The sequence below is a fragment of the Rhodamnia argentea genome, chromosome 11, assembly GCF_020921035.1.
Source record: "Rhodamnia argentea isolate NSW1041297 chromosome 11, ASM2092103v1, whole genome shotgun sequence".
Taxonomy (NCBI): Eukaryota; Viridiplantae; Streptophyta; class Magnoliopsida; order Myrtales; family Myrtaceae; genus Rhodamnia; species Rhodamnia argentea.
In genome coordinates, this window is record NC_063160.1 from 4082065 (window position 1) to 4105716 (window position 23652).

General features: G+C 42.0%; 2 protein-coding genes and 2 long non-coding RNA genes across 5 annotated transcripts; 1 reads left to right on the plus strand and 3 right to left on the minus strand.

Annotated features, from left to right (window-relative positions):
* Positions 1-719: 719 nt before the first annotated feature.
* On the minus strand, positions 720-3878 carry LOC115739446 (40S ribosomal protein S6-like). Of its 2 annotated transcripts, XM_030672546.2 has the most exons (6): positions 3833-3878; positions 3668-3732; positions 2217-2274; positions 2026-2134; positions 1591-1863; positions 720-1448 (listed from the first exon to the last, which is right to left on the minus strand). In XM_030672546.2, exons 1-6 carry the CDS (start codon positions 3836-3838, stop codon positions 1210-1212), a joined length of 750 nt encoding a protein of 249 aa, XP_030528406.1. In that variant the 5' UTR covers positions 3839-3878; the 3' UTR covers positions 720-1209. The 2 variants fall into 2 exon arrangements, with proteins under 2 accessions (XP_030528406.1, XP_048128368.1); XM_048272411.1 differs by lacking the exons at positions 3668-3732; positions 3833-3878 and adding an exon at positions 2373-3000 and having other exon boundaries at positions 722-1448.
* A 9805-nt stretch (positions 3879-13683) lies between these two features.
* LOC115739358 lies at positions 13684-22400 on the plus strand. The gene is made up of 3 exons (XR_004015229.2): positions 13684-13694; positions 13954-13958; positions 22273-22400. It is a non-coding gene; the product is annotated as an uncharacterized LOC115739358 (long non-coding RNA).
* LOC115739357 lies at positions 16168-16637 on the minus strand. Its single transcript, XR_004015228.1, has 2 exons — positions 16541-16637; positions 16168-16296 (listed from the first exon to the last, which is right to left on the minus strand). It is a non-coding gene; the product is annotated as an uncharacterized LOC115739357 (long non-coding RNA).
* On the minus strand, positions 21713-23406 carry LOC115739355 (histone H3.3). Its single transcript, XM_030672390.2, has 5 exons — positions 23322-23406; positions 22667-22738; positions 22483-22559; positions 22304-22394; positions 21713-22190 (listed from the first exon to the last, which is right to left on the minus strand). The coding sequence occupies exons 2-5, from the start codon at positions 22736-22738 to the stop codon at positions 22020-22022; spliced, it is 411 nt and encodes a 136-aa protein (XP_030528250.1). The 5' UTR covers positions 23322-23406; the 3' UTR covers positions 21713-22019.
* Positions 23407-23652: the final 246 nt, after the last annotated feature.

Here is a 23652-nt window from a genome sequence, read left to right on the forward strand (position 1 = left end):
TTAATTAACTTAATATTTCAAGGGATACAAATAATTATTTTTAAAAAAAATTAAAATTATTTATCTTCAGCGAAGCAAATCGAGTTTTGACAAGTTAGCAAAATTCTTTTGGACAATAAGAATAAGGGGAAAATCGCATAATTCGCTTAGATTTGACACTTCTGTTCTAAGATCTATTTTCCCGTACATTTAACTCCCTAAAACCGATCTGGTTTGTTTTATTTTTTTTGGTCCATTTGTCAAAATCCAATACGATGTCTTTTAACACTAAACAATATCTATTTGTTCAATTATCATGTTAAAAATTAAATACAAAATTTGAAATAAACTTGGATCAGATTGCACTCTTGGGGAGTTGAACGAAATAGGGCACGCGCGCTGCTCCCTTTGTCACCAGCGAGGGATAGCCACCGTCGCCGAGCCACCAGCATGAGTCCGTTGCGATCCTCACCTGGTGGTGGCCATTGCGTGCCTTGCCACCATCAGGCGAGGTACGTCCTCGCCCAGATTTTGACAAGGGTAACAATCTCCCCATGAACGGCTCATGTGAGGGCCGACCACCCTCTCCGGCAATAAGGGGATTATATTACTAACCCCTCTCAAACACTCACCATCCTTCCATTAGTGATTTCAAAGCACCATTTAGCGCGCATTTACCTGTATACGTTGAATCATCTTCAGCCTCATCTTCCTCTGTTTTTCCTCGTTGCTTTTAAGCTCGTGGCCGTAGTAGCTCATCCACGGCTGTTTGCCGTACTTGGAGAAGCTGCCGTCACCAAATTTGGAGGCACGATTCCAAATCTAGACAACCAGCATCACCAGATTTGATCAGATTTGGCATGGCTGCCTCAAGATATGGCCGCATACCATGGCTCCAAATCCCCATATCAGCTGACGACGGCTTTGATGACCGCGAGGTGATCATCGGCTTGGATGCTACGTCAGTGACTCCGCCAACGGCCACAGCAGGCTAACCTAAATCACTCCACCCGCATGTGTTCCAACTCAACTTTCTATAAATCAAATTTCAAGTTCAAAGACTAAGGAACAGCAACAACCCAATGAGAAAGGGTCCCCAAATTCCTAGGCAGAGCTAAAAACTATAGATAAACACCTTCACATTAACAATTCCCCCGAATTCTCAACTGTCAAAATCGCCTAAACTGAAATTGCTCGATTGACCAAAATCGATCAAACAGTAAAAACCACCTACGCTGCAAGAGAAGGCTTTGAGGCAGCAGACAGCCTGGATCTCTTCTTAGCCAAGCTCTCGCTGCGGCGCTCGCGCTGCTCCTTCAACCTGGTAGCAAGAAGCTTCTGGTACTCAGCTGCCTCTGCCTTTGCCTTGGCAATTCTCTTCTTCTTGTCAGAAATTCTCGCACGCTTCCTTTGTAATGTCAATGGTGTAACTAGCCTCTGAATCTTCGGAGCTTTACTGACCTTTTTCCCTGTCAAAAGATGAGAAAAGAAGAGCAGAACGTGTTTATAACTCAACATAACATTAAAGAATCACAGTCAAATCAGAATCAATGCCATTTAATAAGCCAAAAGGGAAAAAAATTTGAACGTAGTGATGATAGAAATCCTCACCTGTTTTAGTAGTGAAGGTCCTGCGATATGTATTGACATATTTCCGAACATCATCTTCCTTTGACAGGTTAAACAGTTTACGGATCTTTGATGCCCTCTTTGGACCTCTCATTCTTGGCTTCTCAATGTCAGTCAGACCAGGAAGATCGCTTTCTCCTTTTTTCACGATAACCAAGTTCAGAACAGAGAGGTCTTGACTGACGATGCATCCTCGAACAGACTTCCTTCTCCTCTCTCCATTCCGCCTGCCATATCCACGGAAGCAAGGAGTACCTGCCAGACAAATCGATTTTGTTTTTCAACCGACACTTTCACACAATATGGTTTCCTAATCAAGCTGTGCAACAAGTTCAGAATATACATAGCTGACATAACTTGAGCCTAGACAAGGATGGCCCAAGTCATGGATATTTGCACTTGCACAAACAAACATACCTCGATAGAGCAAGAGACGGACGCGACCAGGAGTCAGCACTCCCTGCTTCATTGGAAAGCCTTGCTTGTCACAGCCTCCCATTATCTTAAACACGTAGCCCTTGAATTCCTGCCACACATAGAGGATAATCAATAAGGTAACTGATCAAAGTTATGGCCAAAAGCTCCATAAAACTATTTCTGACACATACCTCACCCAGAGCATCTCCACTGACTTCTTGTGAGATCCTCTTGTCATAGAAAGCCCGACTGCATGAAAAATATTATAGGGATGTCATTAGTTCACATCCCTTTTATTTCGCTATAGAGACGATTGGCAACTAACCTCCACAGATCATGGAAATTACCTCAGGTATATAGTCGGCAGACTATACACCTGGGGTATTTTTATTTCTGAATCAAAGCAATAAGGTAAGAATTAGGACATAGGAGATCTGTTAAGTCTTTATGAATCCTTTCGTATGAAATGCAAGTGATGCTGGTTTAGAAACCATACATCTAATTGCACATAAAATATAGTATGTGGCATTTTTAAGTAATTAAAAAGGATGTGAACTAATGACATCCTAACAATCTTCTACGTTAAACGCCACATATATATTGTATCCAAAATGCAGCGAAAAAATATTTTCAGTTACCTTTCAGAAATAAATCAAATTAATAAATATAGTCCACCTGCTTTGCAGATATATAAGAAATAAAAAAGTTAGCTTATCTTTAATACTAACAAAAACGGTGCAAATATCTATGCTTAAAAGGTCAAATTTTATGCGCTGTGTACACCTGAAATAATCAGCTTGATCATGACCAAGGCTAAAATCTATCGTTGGGATTGTACTAAAATCCAGGTTTTGTTAATTGTATTACCAACTAGATTAGAAGAACACCAATTGGCTTCCAAACCCATTGTACCATCGCAAGCTACCTAAGCTTCCACATTCGCAGCAAAATAGACAACTCAGAAATGTATCTATCATCGGCAACTTTCACTTTCTTTCCCTAGTTTAGAGTTCAAATCAGCAATATGCAACTTTCTTTCACATAAGTTGAAACAGCCCCAAAAATAATCCCCATTGGTTACCCCACCACACAATCTGGCCCTAAACCCAACAACTTACATTTTAGTTTGGCAGTTCAGGGGATTAGATCCTACAGTTTTCATATGGTGTTGGCAACAAGACACAACCGAAAACATGACAAATGTGTACCTAAAGGAATAAAAATCAAACTTTATGCTTCAGATACCCAAGTCCAAAACCAAAGTAGCCGTTGAAGACCATGTGAGCACTATTTCCATTCATGTAACTCGTGTGATCTCTTTATGAATACGTTCACTCGAATTGATAAAGTAAATCATCCCAATCACAAGACAAACATTTATATCAGCCTCTACGTCGCGCAGGCTAGGAGCAATTGATCCATCCATGAATACAGAAAATACTAGCAGGAGACACCCAAACAAAATAAACTGAACAGGGGCCAATACCCATTTGATCAATTCAACAATACACATATAAATCCCATCGCAAATATGGATGCAACAGAAACAAAACTAAGAGCTTCAAAGAATTCTGTAAAGAACAGCCACTACCCATAAAAAAAACATCCAACATTTTCACCCTCCAAAAGATTCAAAACTCACAGTTTCTGGTCATCGTCAATCTCAAGCTTCTTCTGGCAACCCGTGGTTGGATTCGCTATGTTGAACTTCATGATTACACAGAGGAAAAATTGCATCAGGAAATTGCAAATCTCGAGTAAAAACTAAAACGGGAATGGAGGCCAGTAAACGAGAGTTGAGAGGCACCTTCATGTTGATTGTTGAGAGAATCCGATGGGAGAGCTACAGCGAAACAGCGATTCGATTCGCACCAAGAAGCCGCCCGAGCAGAACGGTATAGGGTTTTCGTCTGTGCCTATATACACAAGGCGGCAGGCGGCTGAATCTTTCTAAGAGGACCAGTTTTCCTTTTCTTTTTTCTTTTTTCTTTTTCTTCTTCTTTTGTTGTTCGTGAAATTCCAAATAAATTTTGACCCGACATATAACGTGATCTCTGAACTTTTAACTTAATCAATATGATTTCTGAACTTTAGCCCTATATCGAATGTGATCCTTAAATTTTTTTGAACATGTTCAACTAATGATATCCCACACGGGCTCTCTGGTCACTCAAGGGATTGCTGTTAGTTTTCGAGATCTTGCTCTTGGAACTAATCCTTTAAGACATCGATTTCTGATCCACGGGATCCACTATCCATTACCACCATAGGTTTATCCTGGTCAAATATTGGATAGATCCAAGACTCACTTGCGAAGTTAATCAACAAGTGGAGAGAGGCCCCATTGGACTCTACACGTGCTTTAACCCAATACTCGATCTAATAAACTTTACGGATGATTACAGAATTTGTGGCAAGTGGAGAGCATCTTGAACCAACCATTGTAATAGAGAAGTAGAGACATTTTAGCACAAAAGTATCTCGTCGAAGAGAAAAGAGGAGTGTTTTTAGAAACTCATTAGGAAGCAAACTCTTACTTGGATTTCACAAAGGAAGCCAAGTCTTGGCCTTTACAAGGGGTAAACATGCCTTATATAGGCGAAAACACAAAGGAGTCCTCATAATTGAGGTCCGACAAGCACACAACCAACATTGACTTACGAGGAAGCCATTATTGCTACTAGGCACACATACAAACAAACTCTGCAACCTCTCTTGACACTTTACAAAGGGAAGTAAAGGGAGCAGGTAAACACACGACTCTACGGGCTTCTGATATCTGATGAAGCACATGGCCTTGTCTGGTGGAGCAGGTGGTGTCGGATGGAGGGTGTTGATGGAGATGATGATGGAGCAGGTGGCATTATCGTCTCCTGTCCGGGTCAAGATGATAATTGGCGTCGTCCGAGTCGGAGCCGTTTGGTCCATCATAGTCGGAGGGGCCGTCTTTCTGACTTCTATAGGCTCGCAATAAGTGCTCTTTTTCGTAATCCGAGATAATCCGATCTAAGTGTGGGTCATGAGGGACGCCTGGGGTGCTTCTGGATGAGGAAGGGACGTCGGGCATGACGGGTTGCGGATAGTCGAATGGATCTTGTGACGGTTGTCCGCCCCATGGGTCAAAGGACCGGGTATCTCGTATCCATGGAGGAGCTTGGGCGATTCTTTGTTGTACTCCTGGAGGGCTTCGAATACATGAGGATGGGTCCTGGGTGTATCCCAAGAGTAGCTTCTTTGAGTGTAAGGCCATATTTCGGGTGGTATAGCCTTATTCTCTTGACTGAGTATTATTTGGAGTTCTCTCGTATTCATGAGGAATGTCAAATACGGTTCCTGAGTACGTATTGTGAATCTTGAAGACTTGATCTTGGAGTACGGGTTTGAAAGTGGTAGTGCACTTTTCGCAAACATTGGATCTTTTGTCTCCCGAGGGTCCGATGAATGACCGGGGATGATGAAAGAGGACAAGCGTGTGTCTGCAAGGTTCCGGTCGACTAACTTGTCTTTGAAGGATGAACAAGTGTTTCCATGCTTGAAGGGGTTGGAACCAAGTAAGAATATCAAGGAAGAACTTACGGGGATGGTTCCGATAATTTCCAAAAAAGGAATTAGACAAAACCTTAATGATTTCGTCTAAAGGGAACTCTATGGCAACTTGGTAGAGGTGAAACATAAACCAAAACATCCATTTTAAATCGGAAGGGAAAGGGATGGTAGAAGACCATCTTAATGAATGTATGAACGGATAATCACAATTGAGACCTGGTTTGAGGAATAATCCACCATAATCTTTAAAGATGACATAATGATAATTCCAAAATAATGCGTGAAAATTATCGGAGAGGGAATTCCGTTTGAGGAGTGGAGGGATATCGGTGGATGCTTGGTGTGATGGCCACTTGGTGTTCACGCATATTCTGGGTTTTGAAGGATCCCGAAAACTCTTTTCGAATAAACATATTTATGGATTCGAAAGGTTCTTTTGGCCTAGAAAAGAAATCAGCCAAAATATTTTTCTTTCCGGAAATGTGTTTTGAATCGAAAGAGTATTTGGAAAACCATTATGCCCATCGCAAGAGTTGAGGATGAGGAACTTGCTTTTGCTTGAATTTGAGCATCCGAGGAAAAGAGGACATGTCCATTTCGACTAAAAAATGATGACCAATGAGATGAAATTCAAATTTTTTGATTCCATTTTTGACTGCAAGAATTTCTTTGAAAGTGGAGTGATAATGCATTTCTGCTGCCGAAAACTTTCCACTTTTGTATGCACAGATTCTTCGCTTATCTTTAATTTCTTCAAGGAGGATAGCTGCCTAGTGCTTGTCACCGGCATCCGTCCGAAGGATTCTGGTTCCGGTGGAAGGGATCCGGAGAGGGGGCAAATTTTGCAGTATTTCTTTTAAGGTCTTAATGGAAGTGGTTTCCTTTTGTGACCAAGGAGGAGGATTCTTTTTCAACATCTTTTGCAGAGGAGAAAGGATCTGAGAAATTTTTGGGATGAAATCTCTGAGATAATTAACAATTCCTAAAAAGGATTGGATCCGGTGAATCGAGAGGTTTTCATCCGGGAATTTCTGGAGATCTTCTGCAATGTGTGGACCTGGGCAATAGGTTCCATTTTTTAAACGCATGCCGAGAAATTCAATTTCTCGTTGAGCTATGATCATCGTCTTTTGTGTGAGCATGATGCCATGAGTATGCACAATTTCAGCAAATTGCTGTGAAGGAGTTTTGCATGAGAATGTTCATCATGGGAGAACAGGAGAATATCATCAATGTAGATCCGGGCATTAGCAAGGATAGGTTGGAAAATTTTGCACATAGCCTTTTGGAATAGGGACGGAGCAGTTTTAAGTCCAAAGGGAAGGACTCTCCATTGGAAGTGCTAGTTAGGGATACAGAAACCAGTTTTAAATCTGTCCGAGGGATGAATTCCTAATTGCCAGAAGCTCGCCTTAAGATCGAATTTGGAATAGATCTTGGCCTAGGCAAAGCTGGAGAACAAAGAGTTCTTATGGGGCAATGGGAATTTGTCATCTTGGATGAACAGATTGAGAGGCTGGTAATTTATGACTAACCGTAGCTTTCCACAATTTTGTTCTGCTCTTTTGTTGACATAGAAGGCCTCACATGCCCAAGGGGAGTCGGAGGGCTCAATGAGTCCCCGAGAAAGAAGCCGAGCACATTCCGCTTGTGCTTGAGCAATGTGATCCGGGTTCATGCCCGAATGACTTGCTTTGGTGGGATTGATTTCTCCATTTTTCTTGAAGGGAATTTTGACAAAAAAGTCAGAATTTTGCCAAAGAGGGTTAGAGCAAATCCGAGCAAACCGCTGGTGAGATTCTGAACAATGAGAAAGGAGAGATTGATAGATGGGATCAAAGATTTCCGGTTGGATGAAAAAGAGTCTCTGGATTTCAACAAACTCCTGGAACTTCATTTGGAATTTTAACCCCTTAGGGTTTATCTTGAGTTGTGGGAGCTTAGAAAGAATATCCCAACCAATGATGAGATCATTGTCATGAGATGGACATCAAAGAATTTGGGTGGTGATTTCACAACCAGGGAGAACATGAATGGTGAGAGGTTTACTACGCAGTTTGGTAGTAAAAGTTTCTCCCGAGGCTACCCGGAAGTATTCGGTATATGGTGTCCAGTATTCTTCCGGAAGGATTTTGGTATCTAGCGGGGATGCAGGTGCACCGATATCGATGAGAGTAATGACTTGGATGAATTTGGTGTTTTTCGGAAGGTGAAGTTGGACCGGAAAATGTGGGGGATGAAATGTTGGGGAGTGGATTCTCAAAGAATCAGCAAGAGGAAAGAAGGAGAGATTATCTCCCGGGGAAGAGTCTGAATCGGAAGAGTAAGTTTCAATAGCACACAAGGTGTCTGGAGACGGTTCTTCTTCAATGGAGAAGATGGATTCAACGTCTTCATCACCGAGAGAGATCTCGGTGTTTTGAGAGATCTTCCGGATCATGTAACTGCCCTGTTTCTTCGCTTGGGGGCATTTTTTTGCAAAGTGACCCTTCTTGTTGCAAATAAAACATCCGTCGGACTTGGGTTTCTTGCGGTGCTTTGCAGAATAACTGCGTGATTTCTTTTCGAGGAATTTCCACTTGCTTCTGCGAGGCTTCGCAAATGAAAACTTCTTGAAATGAACTTTCTTCTTGTGACCCGAGCAAGACGGATCATTACGATCTACGGTGCACTTGATCTTCCATTACGGCCTTTCACGAGTTCTTGTCATACTTGCGGTTTTCTTTTAAGAACCGGTCGAACTGTCTTTTTCTTCGCATTTTTCTTCAATGGCAATATGAACGACTTGCTTGTATTTCTCCGAGTGTGGATTCAAGGAGAGGCCTTTGAAGATGTTTATCAACTTCATCTGCAATCTCTTTAGAAATGGAGGCTAAAAAGATTGGTTTAAGATTAATGTCCGCTCCGAGATGATAAAAGAGTCGAATCATCTCTTTGAAATGTCTGTCAAGATCCTTTCGAGAAGTGGAGCAGCATTTTCTTTCAAAGAACTCTTTTCGCTTGAGTTCTCTTTCACCGGTGGGTTGACCAACAAAATACGGGTGAATGACCTGCATAGCTCGATTAAAGTTCATTAGGAGAAAAGCAATTTGGTCTTGTTTCGAGATGGAGATCCACCGGTCTTTCGGGGTTCCAATGAACTTGCTAGTGAATTCTAAGAGAACTTCATAAGTGCTTTGTTCAGCTAGATTTATGGCAACAAGCCATGTATGGAACTCATGAATTTTCATGGGCCAACGATGGTAAGGAACATCATCAAGAGTAAAGTACGTGCTTGATGAGGAATGGGCCGGACGAGATGATGGACTTGGATCCGAAGGGGTTTTAAGATTGACAAATTCCACTTCTTCATCTTCTTCTTTTGGGACTACCGCTGCCATCATAATGGCTGGGATTTGGTCCGAAATGTGTTCGGGGTCATTTTCGGATTCCGAAGAAGGAGATGTTTCTGATGGTGGTGCAGATGATGTTGAAGAGGAATCATCTTGCTCGGTGGCTTGGATTGTGGAAATGGATGGAATTTGTTTTCTCGGGAAACTTTCAATAGGATTAGAAACCATGAATGAAGGTAGTTTTCGTGAAAGGGAGTGTGGACGTGAGTCAGAAGGTTATGGCGGTCTTGTGGGAGGAATTGGAAAAGTAGGAACCGATGATGATGTGTCGGAGAATTTTATTCTTTCGGCATCGGCTTCAGCCTTCTTGATTGCTTTGAGACGAGCTCGAAGAGCGAGTACGTTTATACCTGAATCTGAAGGTACTGTCTCAAGAACTTCTTGGAAAGGGGTCGAACAAGTTTGTTTGGAAGCTTGGGACGAACGAGTAGTAGGACGTGTATGGGAGGGAAATGGAGGAATAGGGGAAGTAAATGAGGAGAAAGGTGGTTGGTACTCAAGTTGAGCTTTTTGATTTTCAAGAATGAGGATCTGTCTCTTGAGCTTCTCTATTTGAGGAGTCTAGTCTTCTAGGTAATGGTGATAGAGTCGCTGATTTTCCATCATGTAGACTCTCTTTTGGAAATCTGCAAGCATCTTGCGGATATGTGTGGAAGCTTGATCAACTCGATCTACTTGAGTGGAAACTTTCTCAAGAGCCACGTTTTGGGCTAATGCATTTTACGTACGCCAATTGAGAACAGTTTCATTTGGAGCTGGACCTTTCTTTTTTCCATGTGGGTCAATCTCGGTTGGTGCGGGTATCTTAGGAGTATGATAATACTATTCTTGAGGGTCAGAGAATTTTTCGAGTGGTGGAAAATTTAAAGTGGATGAGTGAGATTCATCTCCGGGTTGGAGTGGAGGAAAATCGCCAGGTTGAAACATACGGATGCTTGGAAGTGGTTCGGGGATGGGAACACATGTGTATGGTTTTGGGAGATCAATGGAGCAAGTTGGATTTTTCTTGATCCATTTTTGGATGGGTTTATAAAAGGGGCTGGTAACGGGTTTCTGAAGCGGTGTTGATGGGGATTTTGGGGGTTCTGGTTTACAAGAGGATGGAGAGGGTATTTGGGGTATTGGAGGAGTACCATACTGAACAAGGTATTGCCGGTTTCCGCCATCTTCGCTAAGAGGACATACGGTGGGATCACGGTCAAGGTACCGTTGGTACAAAGGGTCTTTCTTTTTTTTCTTTTTCTTTGAAGAGGGTCTGTCGTCTTCTTCAGCAAGAGAAGTACAAGAAGGACAGCCACATTCTGGATCCCAAAAACAATGACCTGAGGAATCTTTAAAGGCATGGATCGGTCGTCCATCAGAGTTAAACGACCGGACAAACTTTTTCGGATCTGGGTCTTCTATACTCACTGTTTCGGATGGACATGGAGTGAAACAGAGAATAGTAGGGAAGGAGAGAAAAAGGGACGAAGAGTCTTCTTTTTCTTTTGCAAACTTGATGGTTACAGTACCATCTTTTTTCTTGGTGAACCGGGGTTCATGAGACTGAACCGGCCTTGTGTTTTGATGGAGTTTTTCATAATTGGTGACCCAGCTATCAGGGAGAAGTTTGATGAGCCGTTATCTGGGTATTTGCCTGGGAACATGAACACGGGATGTCTGATCATGGTCTATTGAGATGATAAGGGCATCATCTGAGGTGGGATGGTTAAGATCAATGGCATGATTCTGGACCCTATAAACCACTCGATAATGGAGTGTAGCAGACCAAAGAATTAGGAGTCCGAGGAGCTCCGGTAATTTGCGATTGAACCTTTAAGGCCGACGGTAGTCCCGGGTCTGCTAGTGCCATGTTGAAGTTTGGAAACAAAGTAACAAAGACTGGCCCAGCATTTAAAGTGGTCTGGATTGTACCTATACGGGCATGCTGGTAGTCTAAGAACCATGTGTCCAAAAGGGCAATTCTGGCTACAACAGGGAGACCTTTACGGCCATGAAAGGAAAGAGCAAGTCCGATGGCTCCGAAATGAAGATGGGTGAACCCTTGTTGGATCCATCGGAGTGGAAATTCGGGGAGGAATTTGGAGCGTCACAAACTGTTCTTGTTGTGTAGCGAGAATATGATGTTGGTCAAACTTGGAGGACTGAACATACTCTTTAACGGAGCGGGGAGTGTGTCGGATAAGGTGTTTGATGGAGCGAATTGGAGAAAAGGAGGTGGGTTTAGCAAATGCTGAATATGGGTTGATGAGAGGAAGATGTGTTTCGGAGATCTTCTTTGTCTTCGAAAAGGCTACCTCATAGAGATAGTCTATTTTGGATGCAGTGGATTTTCGTAACTCCGGGGGTGATGCGAGAGAGAGTGGAGATTGATGCTGTATGGGAGTGAGCAGGCTTTCTTCTTGTGGAGTTTCCATGTTGTAGAAAGTTTCTCTTCATCACGGACCTTCGAGCGCTAAAATATCAATACTAATCTATCTTCAATGGCATATGGCTACGATACCAAAAGGAGCGGAAGCAAGAACTCAATCCGAGATGCAACTACATTTCCCCAAAGTGAGCCAAAAAATAAACCAAACGCCATTTGCATTTGGCCAAGGGACTTTAGAACCTCAATGCTCATTTCTAATGCTGAACCAAACGAGGCCAAAGTCAATCAAACAGTACATCGGATGAAAATAATTAAGGGTTATAGGAAATAGAATAGTGAAAACTTAACTTGGCTTTGAGGCATGGAGATCACGTTTTTAAAGGGTTTGTCGCCTCAATATGGTGGGAGGATAGAGCAAGACACCCTATGATTTGACAAATCTCTAGAAAGCTCTCATGATAAAATTATATAAAAAGTTAATAAATCATGTACACATCACAAAATAAGATTTTTAATTTTCGTATCTCTCTGGTCACACTCTATTAATAAATGATTGCTGAGATGTATCTATCATACTAAATGATTTTTGGAAGGCAATCAAGATGACTATTCAAAAAAATCAAATTTTTTTTGCTAAATAAACTTTGATATACAATAAATATGAGTGTTGAGTTTGTTGACAAACCATACTCTTCCGTTGGATAAAGATACTCCCAATATTACAATCTAGTTGCTAAAGTGGCTAGTTGTCACTAGGGGTGTCAAAAAAGCCCATGTCGGGCCCGACCCGACACAACTTGACCCTGCCCGGCCCGAAAATTCATCCTAATTTTTCGACCTTTCGGGCCAACTTGGTACTGTTAGGATCTCGCCAGCCCGGTTCCGGCTTTTTTTTTTTTTTCATCCACATTTTCTTTTTAATTTATCTTATTTTCATTTTTATTTTTTATATTCTTTCATTTAACAAACATGTCAAGTGATTTTGATTCAAAAAAGAAACCAACCAGGCCCAAAGAGGGTTCGGGCCAGGTCGGGCTTGGCACTGTTCAGGTTCGGGCCGGCTCGGGCCAAGCCGAGATCCGGTCCAACCCGGCCCGTTGACACCCCTGGTTGTCACTTGATGCCATGAGGTGCGGCTCCAAAGAAAGCATTTTCAAGATGTCCTTATAGGTTTACGACAAACGTTCTGATTTAGACTAGGTCGAGTTGCTATACTTCCAAACCTAAAGAAGAAGAAGAAGAAGAAGAAGAAGTTGATATTCTTGAAAATCCTGTCTTTGAATGACATCTGTAACATGAGACTTCAAATTTTGATAACAAGCATTATATTTAATTATCTAAAGCTGAAAAACAGGTATTGAACTTTGACAAATCAATAAGCAATGGAAAAAAAAAAAAAAAAAAAGGGAACTTTGGCCTCTAAACTTATTCATGCTTGAAAATGCTAGGCTCAATTGCCAAAACTTTTCCTTTTGCCTTCCGAACCCACGGTTTGAGCTTAGGAAAGACGAGCCCACGACCCATTCCTCAACGGCTAGGCCTTGAGCCAGCAAAGGATGGGCTCGAGTCCCTTGAGGTCAGGCCCAATACCACAATTCCTGTTCTCGGCTACCCGGCTTCTATGCTGAAGTCACCGATTTGGGCCCGAGTTAATTGAGGCCAAACCCAAGTTCACGGAGGTCGGCCCAAGTCCTTGATTCCCATGGCCGGGTCTATGACGGCCATTCTAGGTACCCTATCTCACGCTCAAGTCACCGACTCACAAGCCTAATTCCTTAATGCCCAAACCCGAGTCCGTAAAGGCTAGGCCAGGTCACTCGAAGCCAAGCCGAAGAACCCCGTGCGCCATGCCTAGATACTCATTTTCCATGTCCAAATCCTCTGCATCCGAGTTTGAGTCCATCAAAGCCGGACTCCAAGCCTAGAGGTGTCAAATAGGTAAGTCGAGTCGGGTTTGGGTCGGGCGTAATATAGTCTCACCCATATTAACCCATTTTGACCAATATTCATGCAATGATAATTCAATAGCCCATACTCAATCCAACACATATTGACACCCTTTGCCCTTCTCCGCCGCCACCCCCGCCCGCTTGCGATAGAAAAAATTATACAACTCTACACCCAATGCATCAAATTGACAATTACTATTCAATTCTATTGATTTTACGTGATCGAGTTTCTATCATTTTATTTCGTCCGAGTGAGATTTAAATTGGTAGAGTTCCAGCGTTCCGTCGGTTTGACAGTAAGGAGTGCCAAGTGATATGGTTCCCGATCAATTTTTTTCCATGTCATTTCTCCTTCTTTAGTTTTCAGAGTTGGATCCGCAAAGCTGCAGCTTCTAGTCTTCCACCGCCATTGTTGCTCAACTCCACAAGCCACCGTTGTTGCTCAACTCCGCCCTTTCATAAGTTGGCCCGCTCGATCAAACCTGGCCACCCCCAAAGTTGAAGGCTTTGAGGATCATCCTCGTGGTCGTCAAGCTCAAAGCCACCAAGCTTGAAGTGGTTGAACTTCAAAGGCTTCAAGGTGAAGATCTAGCATGGGCGACGGCAATGGGCGGTGGTAGATGGCGGCGGGGGCGGGTAATGGGCAGCAACAATAATGGGCGAGCGGCAGCAATGGTAGAGACGGTATTAAGTGGGCAACGGGGGCGGGCGGCGGCGGTAGTGGGCCTGCGGTGGCGGGGTGGGCGGAGGTGGTGGATAGCGACGGGCGAGCGGTGGCGGCGGTAGCGAGGGGCTTAGAAAGCTATATAGCCCATGGGTCAAAAATAGGTCAAAAATGGATTGAGCTAAAACCCATCAAAATCCATATTTGAATATGTTTTATAATCTTACATCTCTATTTGATCCATTTTTTAAATTTAGTGAACCCATATACTACCCAAGTGTATAAAAGTGAGTCCATGAACCATATTGACAATTCTACCCAGGCCTGACATCTAGACTCTAATTTCCAGTGGTTGGGCTCGAAAAACCATAGGTCCTAATTAGGCTCGAGAAGCCATGGCTCCTGCGATTAGGATCCGGCTATCTCTTATATCACACGAATTATTCATGACTTATTAGAAAAATAAATTCAAATTTTCGTTTCTAAAGGACGGAAAATAAGGAAAGACGATTTTTACAAAAGCCAAAACCGAGCTTTCATGCATCGGAGAAAATAAGGGAAGAAGAAAATGTAAGCGTAAGACAAACGGATGGTGCCGCCGCCTCCGCCGTCCCGGAGCCCCCCCTCCGTTGCCACCTCGTCTCTCTCTCTGAGTTCACGGCTTGCTCTGCTCTCTCCAAGTTCACTCTCTCTCCCTCGCCCGTAACTCTTCGCTCGACTAAAACTTTCCCCTCGACCAAAACCACGTCGTCGTTTCACGAAGCCCCATTGGCGGCTCCGATTTGTCCTTTGCGTCGGACGATCTCAAGTTAGGGTTTTCAATCCAAAAGTTGAACTCCTCTTTGCAGTCCCTCAACCAAAACAACGCCTCTGTCTCGCAGCCCCTCTGTTGCCACCTAGTCTCTCTCCGAGTTCATGTTTTTCTTTGCTCTCATCCGTTAAAGCTCTATCTTTCCGGAAATTGTGGGGGCTCTCTCTACCGAGTATCTTCCGTCCAACCGATTTCACATCGACTATTTTATTTTTCAACTCATAAGTAGGAATTCTTGGTTATTCACTTCAATTTTCTTATTGGGACTTCTTGGATCGTGTCTTTGTAAACTTTGCCTGTGGTTTGTTGCTGGTAATCCGAGCATCTTTGATGCTTTTTGGGGTTTTAATTACGGGAAGGAAGAGCCGATAGTCTCTTGTTGCATAAATTTCTAGCTCTGTGTATACTTATTTTCCCGGAAATTTGCTAGACATTTATTATTGTTGAGAAGCTAATCTTGAAAATTTTACCCAAGGAACGAACTCGCTTCATAGTTTGAGTGGGCACAATTTGAGGGTCTTCCCTCATTTCGAGCCGTAATTGTGTAGAAGGATTGGTTCCGAGTATTTGCTATCGAGCTTCCTACCCTTTCTTCACCTCTACGTGAGCTCTAATTCCACATCTTGCATCTATTTGACAGCTTTTTCCGTCTCTAGTAAAAAGGCTATACAAGATTTGGGGTATTTTTGAGATTATACTCTCGCGCTACTTTGGAATGGTTCTTTGTCGCAATACTTGTGTCATTTTTGTGTCTTTTTCATTGCTATGATGTTTCTCATTTGGTTTATACACAACAATTTTGATTAGGTTATTTCCAATGTATAGTTTTTCTGTCAACTTATATGTGGTTCATGTATCATGAAATGGAAAATATTACATACCGATAAGTTATCTAGTTTGAGTACTCTTGGTTAAAGGAGGTCTGTAGGTCATTTTTTTTTTTGATATTAGGTAGAGTACATCAAAATCATGGAGTCTCTTCTAGTATTTGCATGTATTCTTTGCATTGTTGTTGCACATGAGTCATGATGGTGTCGGTTCGTGCTGCTTCCTCGGTGTGCTCCTTGAGCGAGAATTTGCTTGTAGCATCCTGTAATAAGTTGCGGTTGGCTAACATTGAAGATATATGACAAAAACATTTGTCCAACCATCAGTACTTAGTGATTCGATGCGAGAATTTGGAATGAATCTAAGTAAAGCCAAGCACCGAGTGGGTAAATATGAGGTGCAATGGACTATTAGCAAGGGAACATTTGCAAAAGTCAGATTTGCAAGAAACTACGAGACAAGGCAACTGGTGGCTCTTAAGAACCTAGACAAAGAGAAGGTTTTGAAGCACAAAATGGCTGAACAAGTCTCTTTCTATTGTCCGTCATGGTTATTCGGTTGTTTACTTGCGTCTCATTTTCTTGTTAGATGAGAGCGAATTTCTTATGTGTGAGAGGCTTGTCAGTTGTCTCTTACCACTCATTAAACTTTCTTTGGGTTGGTATGTGTCTTTGCCGCCAGAGAATTTATTGTTGGATGCATATGGAAACCTAAAAGTATCTGATTTTGGTTTGAGTGCATTGTCCCAACAAGTCAACATAATTATGTGTCTTCGGTCTCTATCCGAACATGCTTTCTTGTCATTAATGCTCTTATTTTAATCAATTACTGTTGTAAGATGACTGGTATCAAACGGATCTACTTGCATCTATAGATATCAATGTTGTGATGAACTTGCACTTTATAGCCACGGTCACAACTCCTTGGATTGATATAGCTTGCCGCGGTGCTAACCAAGTTTGGCAAGTAGTCTTCACAGCATATGTCTTGAATTGCACTTAGCTGAAAGTTGTCTGTCAAGTTATATCGCATCTTTTCAAATTGTCTTGAATTGAAAAATTATATTATCAAAATGCTTCTTAGTCCGAAGATTTTGCTTAGTCCTGCCTTCGTCTTTTTGGAATTGTCATGGTATCACTTATTGTTGTGAGACCATTTCCCGTCTTCGATCCATTAGTTGATATGAAATTATAGTTTAAACGTCAAATCTACCCAAGCACCGATCTCACATCTTTTTTTCTTCTCTTCTTTGACCACTATGTATTTAGTGCAAGTTGGCTATGCATTTCCTTGCTATGCCGTGGAGTAATTTGTCCCTTTGATTGATTTGGCAAGATGATGGTCTTCTTCATACTACATTTGGAACTCCATTATGTTGCTCCTAAGGTTTGTAGATTCTCCAATTCCTGTTACCTTGATGACACTTTGTATAACTCTCTGCTTATTGTTTTGGCTTGTAACCTGAATTTATCAACTCTTCTCTCTTCTTGTCTTGGTCCTTAACGATAGAGACTATGATGGGGCAACGGTAGATCTGTGGTCTTGTGGAGTAATACTCCTCATATTGCTTGTAGGTTCCTTGCCTTTTGATGATTCTAATCTTATGAACCTGGATAAAAAGGTGAGCATTCTTTTAATTTATTTAAGTGTACTTTGAGTATTTTCATCATAACAATCTAAGCTCGAAAAAAAAATCGTTATCTTGCGGGTATATGATGTCTTCATCCAGTGTGAATGAGAGTACTTGAAGCATATTGACCTTTGAAAATAAAAGATGCAAGTGAGATAAGTGTACTGTTGTGAGAAGATCGGAATCTACAAGAAATAAACACAAGCTCTACTATAATTGTCGGGATAAAACGTGTGACTTCTTCACTTTGTGTTTGCCTACAAGCGATGGGCCTTATTCTATCACGAAGGTTCCGGCTACAATACAAGAAGATGACATGAGAATGAAGAACACCGATGGAAAGGTCGAGGGATTGAGGCATAAACTCAAGGATTGACGCATTATGTGCACCATTTAAATGTCTTACTAATTAGAGGTGCTCCTTTTGTTTGACTATTATTTGTTATTTTATTAGGTCTAGTAGTCCTGAAAAAGTAGATGGCTGGAACTTTACCGCTATGTTCCTCGGCTTTACCAAGTAGAGAGTTGCAATGATCATTTCTTTATAACATTCGAATTTTTTTTTTTTTACCTCGAGACTCCATACTCTATGCTGTATGTAGAATTATTGTTCTCTACTCATCCAAAAATCTCTTTGTGAAAGAGTGGTAGTCATTTTGTAATAGAATCATACATCGGCCTAGCTGGACGCAACTAGTGCTTGATTCGGTCTTCATAATGTTATCTTCCCTTTAACCAGCAAGTTAAGAGTTCAAAGTGGGGGTAAATTTCATTTGTGGTCATTGAAGTTGAACTTATTAGATCTTATAATAAGATCACTCAACCTTCTATTTTAATCATCCAATTCATTAGATTTTTATTTTTCCTATCAATGCACTATGACTGAAATTTGGCTAATTTTTCAGCGAAATGGTCATGTGGCAAATGCATGGTGATGACTAGTCATCAAAATATTAGTTGTGTGTCCGTCATGTCATCAATCCGCTAAAAGATTAGGCCAATGCAATCTTCATTGTTTTTTTTTTTTGGCACGCGACATCCTTTCATATAATGAAATTTCACGACTTAGATTACATTGAGCTAATTGTTAATGAAAGTCTATATTTTTTAGACAAACGTTGAGCTAGTTAGTGCTACTCGTGCACAAGCCAATCGAGATGACTTTGTAGAGGAAATTGAACTTCTCACGAGAATTGTAATCACCTGCAATTTGGGCTTCCCACGAGAATTGTAATCATCTTGACTTTCAATTTCGCTCATGTGTTTTAGTTATTCTTCATAGTGGTGAACAAATTCATGGGTCAATGTCTTGGTCGATATAAGTTGGAAGACTTTATCGGCACTCTCACTCCTTGGGCTTGATGTTATACCACATGTAAAAGTATCGCGACCAAAAGCTAAACTCTATTTATGTCTAATGTCGTATAATCTTCGAAGCCAATTGTTATTCTCGGTACCCCACTCCTCTTCCATTTTTCTCCATGTAGATTTAAATTCGTCCTCGATCTCGCATCTATACATAAGCACAAAGAAATATTTATCCTTAAAATCCGACTCCTTGTAAAGAAGTGGAATGTTTTTATTGGCATTTTTCCCAATGTGCCAAGTGCATAAACGATGTTGTGTATTTAGAAACACCACTCTAATGGATTTTGCCATGGTTTGATCTTGATCGGTGAACATGATTTTCGGAGCCCTATTTCCCATGGACTTCAAAACGCCTCAAGTAACCAAATAAATGAATTTGCATCCTCATCCAATAAAAATGCACAGTCAAATAGAGTATTCTTCCAATAGTGATTAACCCCAACAAAAGATGCACATATCATGTTATATTTGTTGATACGATACGTGGTATCAAATACCAACACATCACCGAAACACTCGTAATCAAATTTAGACAAGCTATCTCTCCAAAATAAATTTGTCATTCTACCATATTGATCTACTTGTATAGCATAGGAAAACATTGGGTTTTGCATTTGCATGCAATGAAAATGATTCAAAAGACTTTAACAATCTCCTCCACTTATACCATCAAATTTTCCACCCAAATTCTTTTTTCCATATCACGCATGACATATGCAAGATGGAAAGCTTCATGCTGCAACCAAATGGACAAAATGTGATTAAGTAGCGCTTTTATTAAAAAAATAATATATCGTTTGTTACTTAAGAAAGCAAAATGTGTTTCACATAATATGAGTGAAGAATTACATCTGATTCAGCCATTCGAGAACTGTTCACGTGTGAATTAACTGATATAATGACTTTAAAATAGAGATAGTTCTTCCAAGTTCCTTCTTAATAAAAACACGGAACAAACATTTTTAGAACACAGGCCCAAAGAAATTTGCGGATTAAAATTTGTAGCTAAGTTATTATAGGAAAGAGACTCTTACCGGCAAAAAGTAGACAAGATAGCTCTAGTCACCAAAAGATGGAAAAGCAACACCGAAATAATTCAACGGCATGTGCAACAACGTGGTCATACCCGAAGATGCAAAAAAAAAAAAAGATGAACAAGGAACTGTATAGAAAATAATTGACAAGGACATGTGCATATGTAATAACTCAAAAAGGCATGCAGCTAATCATCAAAGAAAGCATCTCATGTAGAACTATTTATATGCAACTGACTAGGAACCAAAGATTCTCGAAAGTTTTCAGTTTTGGTTTTCCCATTCGTGCATGCTACAACATAAATTATGTGTGCAAAAAAACCTTTTCATAATAAAATATAGGACATACATTTCTAGAATGCAATCAATCGCACAATAACACTTTATAAGCGGTATTACCTCTACGTTAGAACACAATCACTCGCGCAAAACATACTTATGCTACACCATAAGAATGTCGACATTCCTTTTAAGCTTTAAAATTCGCACCGAGGTTATTAATTTCAAATTAGTGACCTATGCAAGCTCTAAAGGCAGTGTCATTCAACTTCCCATGCTGCACAAGCTTCTCCACTTCCTCAATCCTTCACAAACCCATCAACAACAAGATGCAATGCCCAATCGACGAGCCAACGGATCTTGATAATCTCTTTACACAGCTTGAAATTACTCTATCCAATTTCATTATACAACAGTTTAGCATCGTCTAAATTACCACACTTTTCCGACCAAAAAAAAAAATCACCACACTCAGCAAACCCCTAATCAAAGCAAAGCTTTGGCTTTTGGATTGCAAAGAGGGGAAACACTAACCTAAGCTCGTCGGACGCAAAGGACAAATCAGTGCCACCAATGGGGGTCCGAGAGGCAATGGCGGAGGGGCGGCGTGGTTTTAGTCGAGGGGAAAGTTTTGGTCGATGGAAAGAGAGTGAACTTGGAGAGAGCAGAGCAAGCCGTGAACTCGGAGAGAGAGAGAGAGAGAGAGAGAGAGAGAGAGACAAGGTGCCATAGAGGGGCTCCGGGATGGTAGAGGTGGAAGCGACGGCGTGGTTTTGATCGAGGGACCGGCCTAGTGTCGTGGTCGAGCCGAGATATGGTCGAAGAAGAGAGAGAGAGTGAACTTGGGGAGAGGGAGAGAGAAAGAGCGCGTCGACCTCATGCACTTGGAGAGAGAGAGATAATGGAGAGAGAGACAGAGAGAAAACGAGACTTTTTTTTTTTTTTGGTACAGGAGAAAACGAGACTTGTTGGTCTCTCTTTTTGAAAAATTTTACTGGGGGATAACGGAGAGAGAGGAATGAGATAACGAAGACTCTTCGGGTCTCTCTTTTTGAAAAATCTGATCGGTGGAGCCTGACCAACCACATGTTGACCTCTGAGAGGTTCAATGCACTAACTAGCTGGCAAATCTAATCTAGCCAATATTTTCTCAACAAGACGCTCAAGGGACTGTCGCTCCCTTCCTTTGCTTTGACCTGTCCCAAGAGAAAACCACAATCAAATACAAGTTCCAAATTGAATCCATGAATGGGGTCAATTTGTCATGAGCCCACACTGTAGTTGAAGTTATCAATTCCAAGACTCCGAGTCTTTTTTGGCATTTGATGGGCCAGATCGATGTCTGGAGTGCCGCACAATCCAAATATAACGAAAATCGGATCTATGCACCATCCCAGCAAAAGCTGTTGAAGAGGCCGAACGAGTGGGAGCTATCAACAGGGAATCGAAGCCACATTCGCACATATCAATAGGGACGGATCCGTCGCGACAGAGGAAGGTAGAGATGACGGAACTAACGCAAAACTCGAACTACAAAAGTAGAGCAGACAAAACCCGTCGACTTCGTCAAGGGTATCCCTTAAGTGGCAAATCGTTAAAGGATGACTAAATCATACGACTTCCACAGTACACTTTCTGATTTTAATCCTACAAATCAAGCACACGTTTACACATCAAATTATTTTTATCACCACTACGCAATTTACCAATCAAAACATACGAGATGTTTCATCAGAAAAACCACATCCAAACATGCATCTCGTTCAAAAGAAAATATTTTAGCAAAGCTGAGCCCCAAAAAAGGTACCAAAAAAAAAAACACAAAAGATTAGTGCACATTACACATTGACCATTAAGTCGGCATACGCAAATACCACAATAAAAGCACGGTCATACACAAATGTAATGTCAAATTAGGCCGGCCACTATTACACACCCATTTACCCAAAAGGCAACATAATTGTCTTTGCCCTTCCGAATCCACTAAAAAAGAAACACTAAGGTCCTGCCTATATCATATCTGAAGTCCTAGGAGTCCCAACTGAATTAAGGAAAGAACAAAAGAAACACCCCCATAACACCACCACCAGATTCAATCTCCTCCCATTCCAGGAGCAGCAGTCTAGGCACGCTCGCCGCGGATTCTTCGAGCAAGCTGAATATCCTTGGGCATGATGGTCACGCGCTTGGCGTGGATGGCACAGAGGTTGGTGTCCTCAAACAGTCCCACGAGGTAAGCCTCAGCTGCCTCCTGAAGGGCCAGTACAGCATGGCTCTGGAAACGCAGATCGGTCTGCAGCCAAGAACAAGCAAACACCAAATTTCAATTTTAAGGACCGAATTCTCCCCAGCGATTTATTGGGTAACAATCTTAGTGTAACAATCGGATGAGAGCAAGGACATCACCTTAAAGTCCTGGGCAATTTCACGGACGAGCCTCTGGAATGGGAGCTTCCTGATCAAAAGCTCAGTGCTCTTCTGGTACTTACGAATTTCACTGCAAGATTACATTGGATGGTCAATTGAAAGAGAAAGAACCAACTGCCTAAAAAACATTGGCAATCATAGTTATGGCATTAGCTTACCGAAGAGCAACGGTACCAGGGCGGTAGCGGTGAGGCTTCTTCACACCACCAGTGGTAGGGGCTGACTTACGGGCAGCCTATAAAAGTACCAAAAACCTCGTTCATAACGAAGTCACATTACAGGAAGAGCACAACCCGAACAGAAAGTAATAAGCAAAACATCATCATACAGAAACGGACGTACCTTGGTAGCGAGTTGCTTCCTCGGGGCCTTTCCTCCAGTTGACTTACGAGCAGTTTGCTTGGTACGAGCCATCTGTTTGACATTACGACGTCACGTTCGAGCGTGAATTTCAGCTAAACATCACATTTCAAAAAATTGGGACGCAGAACTTGAGAAGCATCGCTCGCCTCAATCCGTGTCCATGTTTTAACTAGCTCTACTGACATGTACACGCACGACCACAGAAATCACATGAAGAAAGAGAAATCATGCCCGCACGCAACAACAGAAAACGAAGCACCCACTCAGCAATCAATCGCAAGCCAAGCCCTAAAATCTTCTCAACAACGAAGCACGAAGCAACATCCACACATCAATTGCCTACCCACACCCTAACATTTGGCAGATCGTCGCTTCCGACTACGATTTCAGCACCATAAGAGATTTAAGAGACGCAGAACCAACACAAACGCCAGGGAGAAAACGAAAACCCTAACCGAGAGAAGCAAAAATCAGGCCACATGCAAAACCCTAGATCTCCAAGAAAGCCCCCATGGCAGTTCCCATCACAAACATGCGCGATCGAAGCACAAACAACGAGAGAGGCGCACAAGATCAAACAACAAATTCGACCTCATCATCTATTAATCAAAAAGAGAAATCGCACAGTACTTGCCTCGTGATCTTCTCTTCGAGCCTCTTCTTCTTCCGCTTATTCTTCAGCAAACGAAAAAGCTCTGCGAAAAGTTTGAAACGAGCACCGGTTGGTTCCTATTTATAGGGCGGGGAGGGGATCGGTGTTGGGCAGGCGATGTTGAACGATCCGACGGGCGAGACTCGCTATCCTTGTGCTTCTGGTTTGATCGATCGTACGGTGCAGATGTGCCCAGCCTGTGTTTTCTCAGCCCGTATGGACGGCGACGACAGGAGGTCGAAGTGGTGCCACGGATCGTGGGGTCTGCGTGGCGCGATCTGATTGGGCGGCGGAACTGCCGTTTGACTCGGCC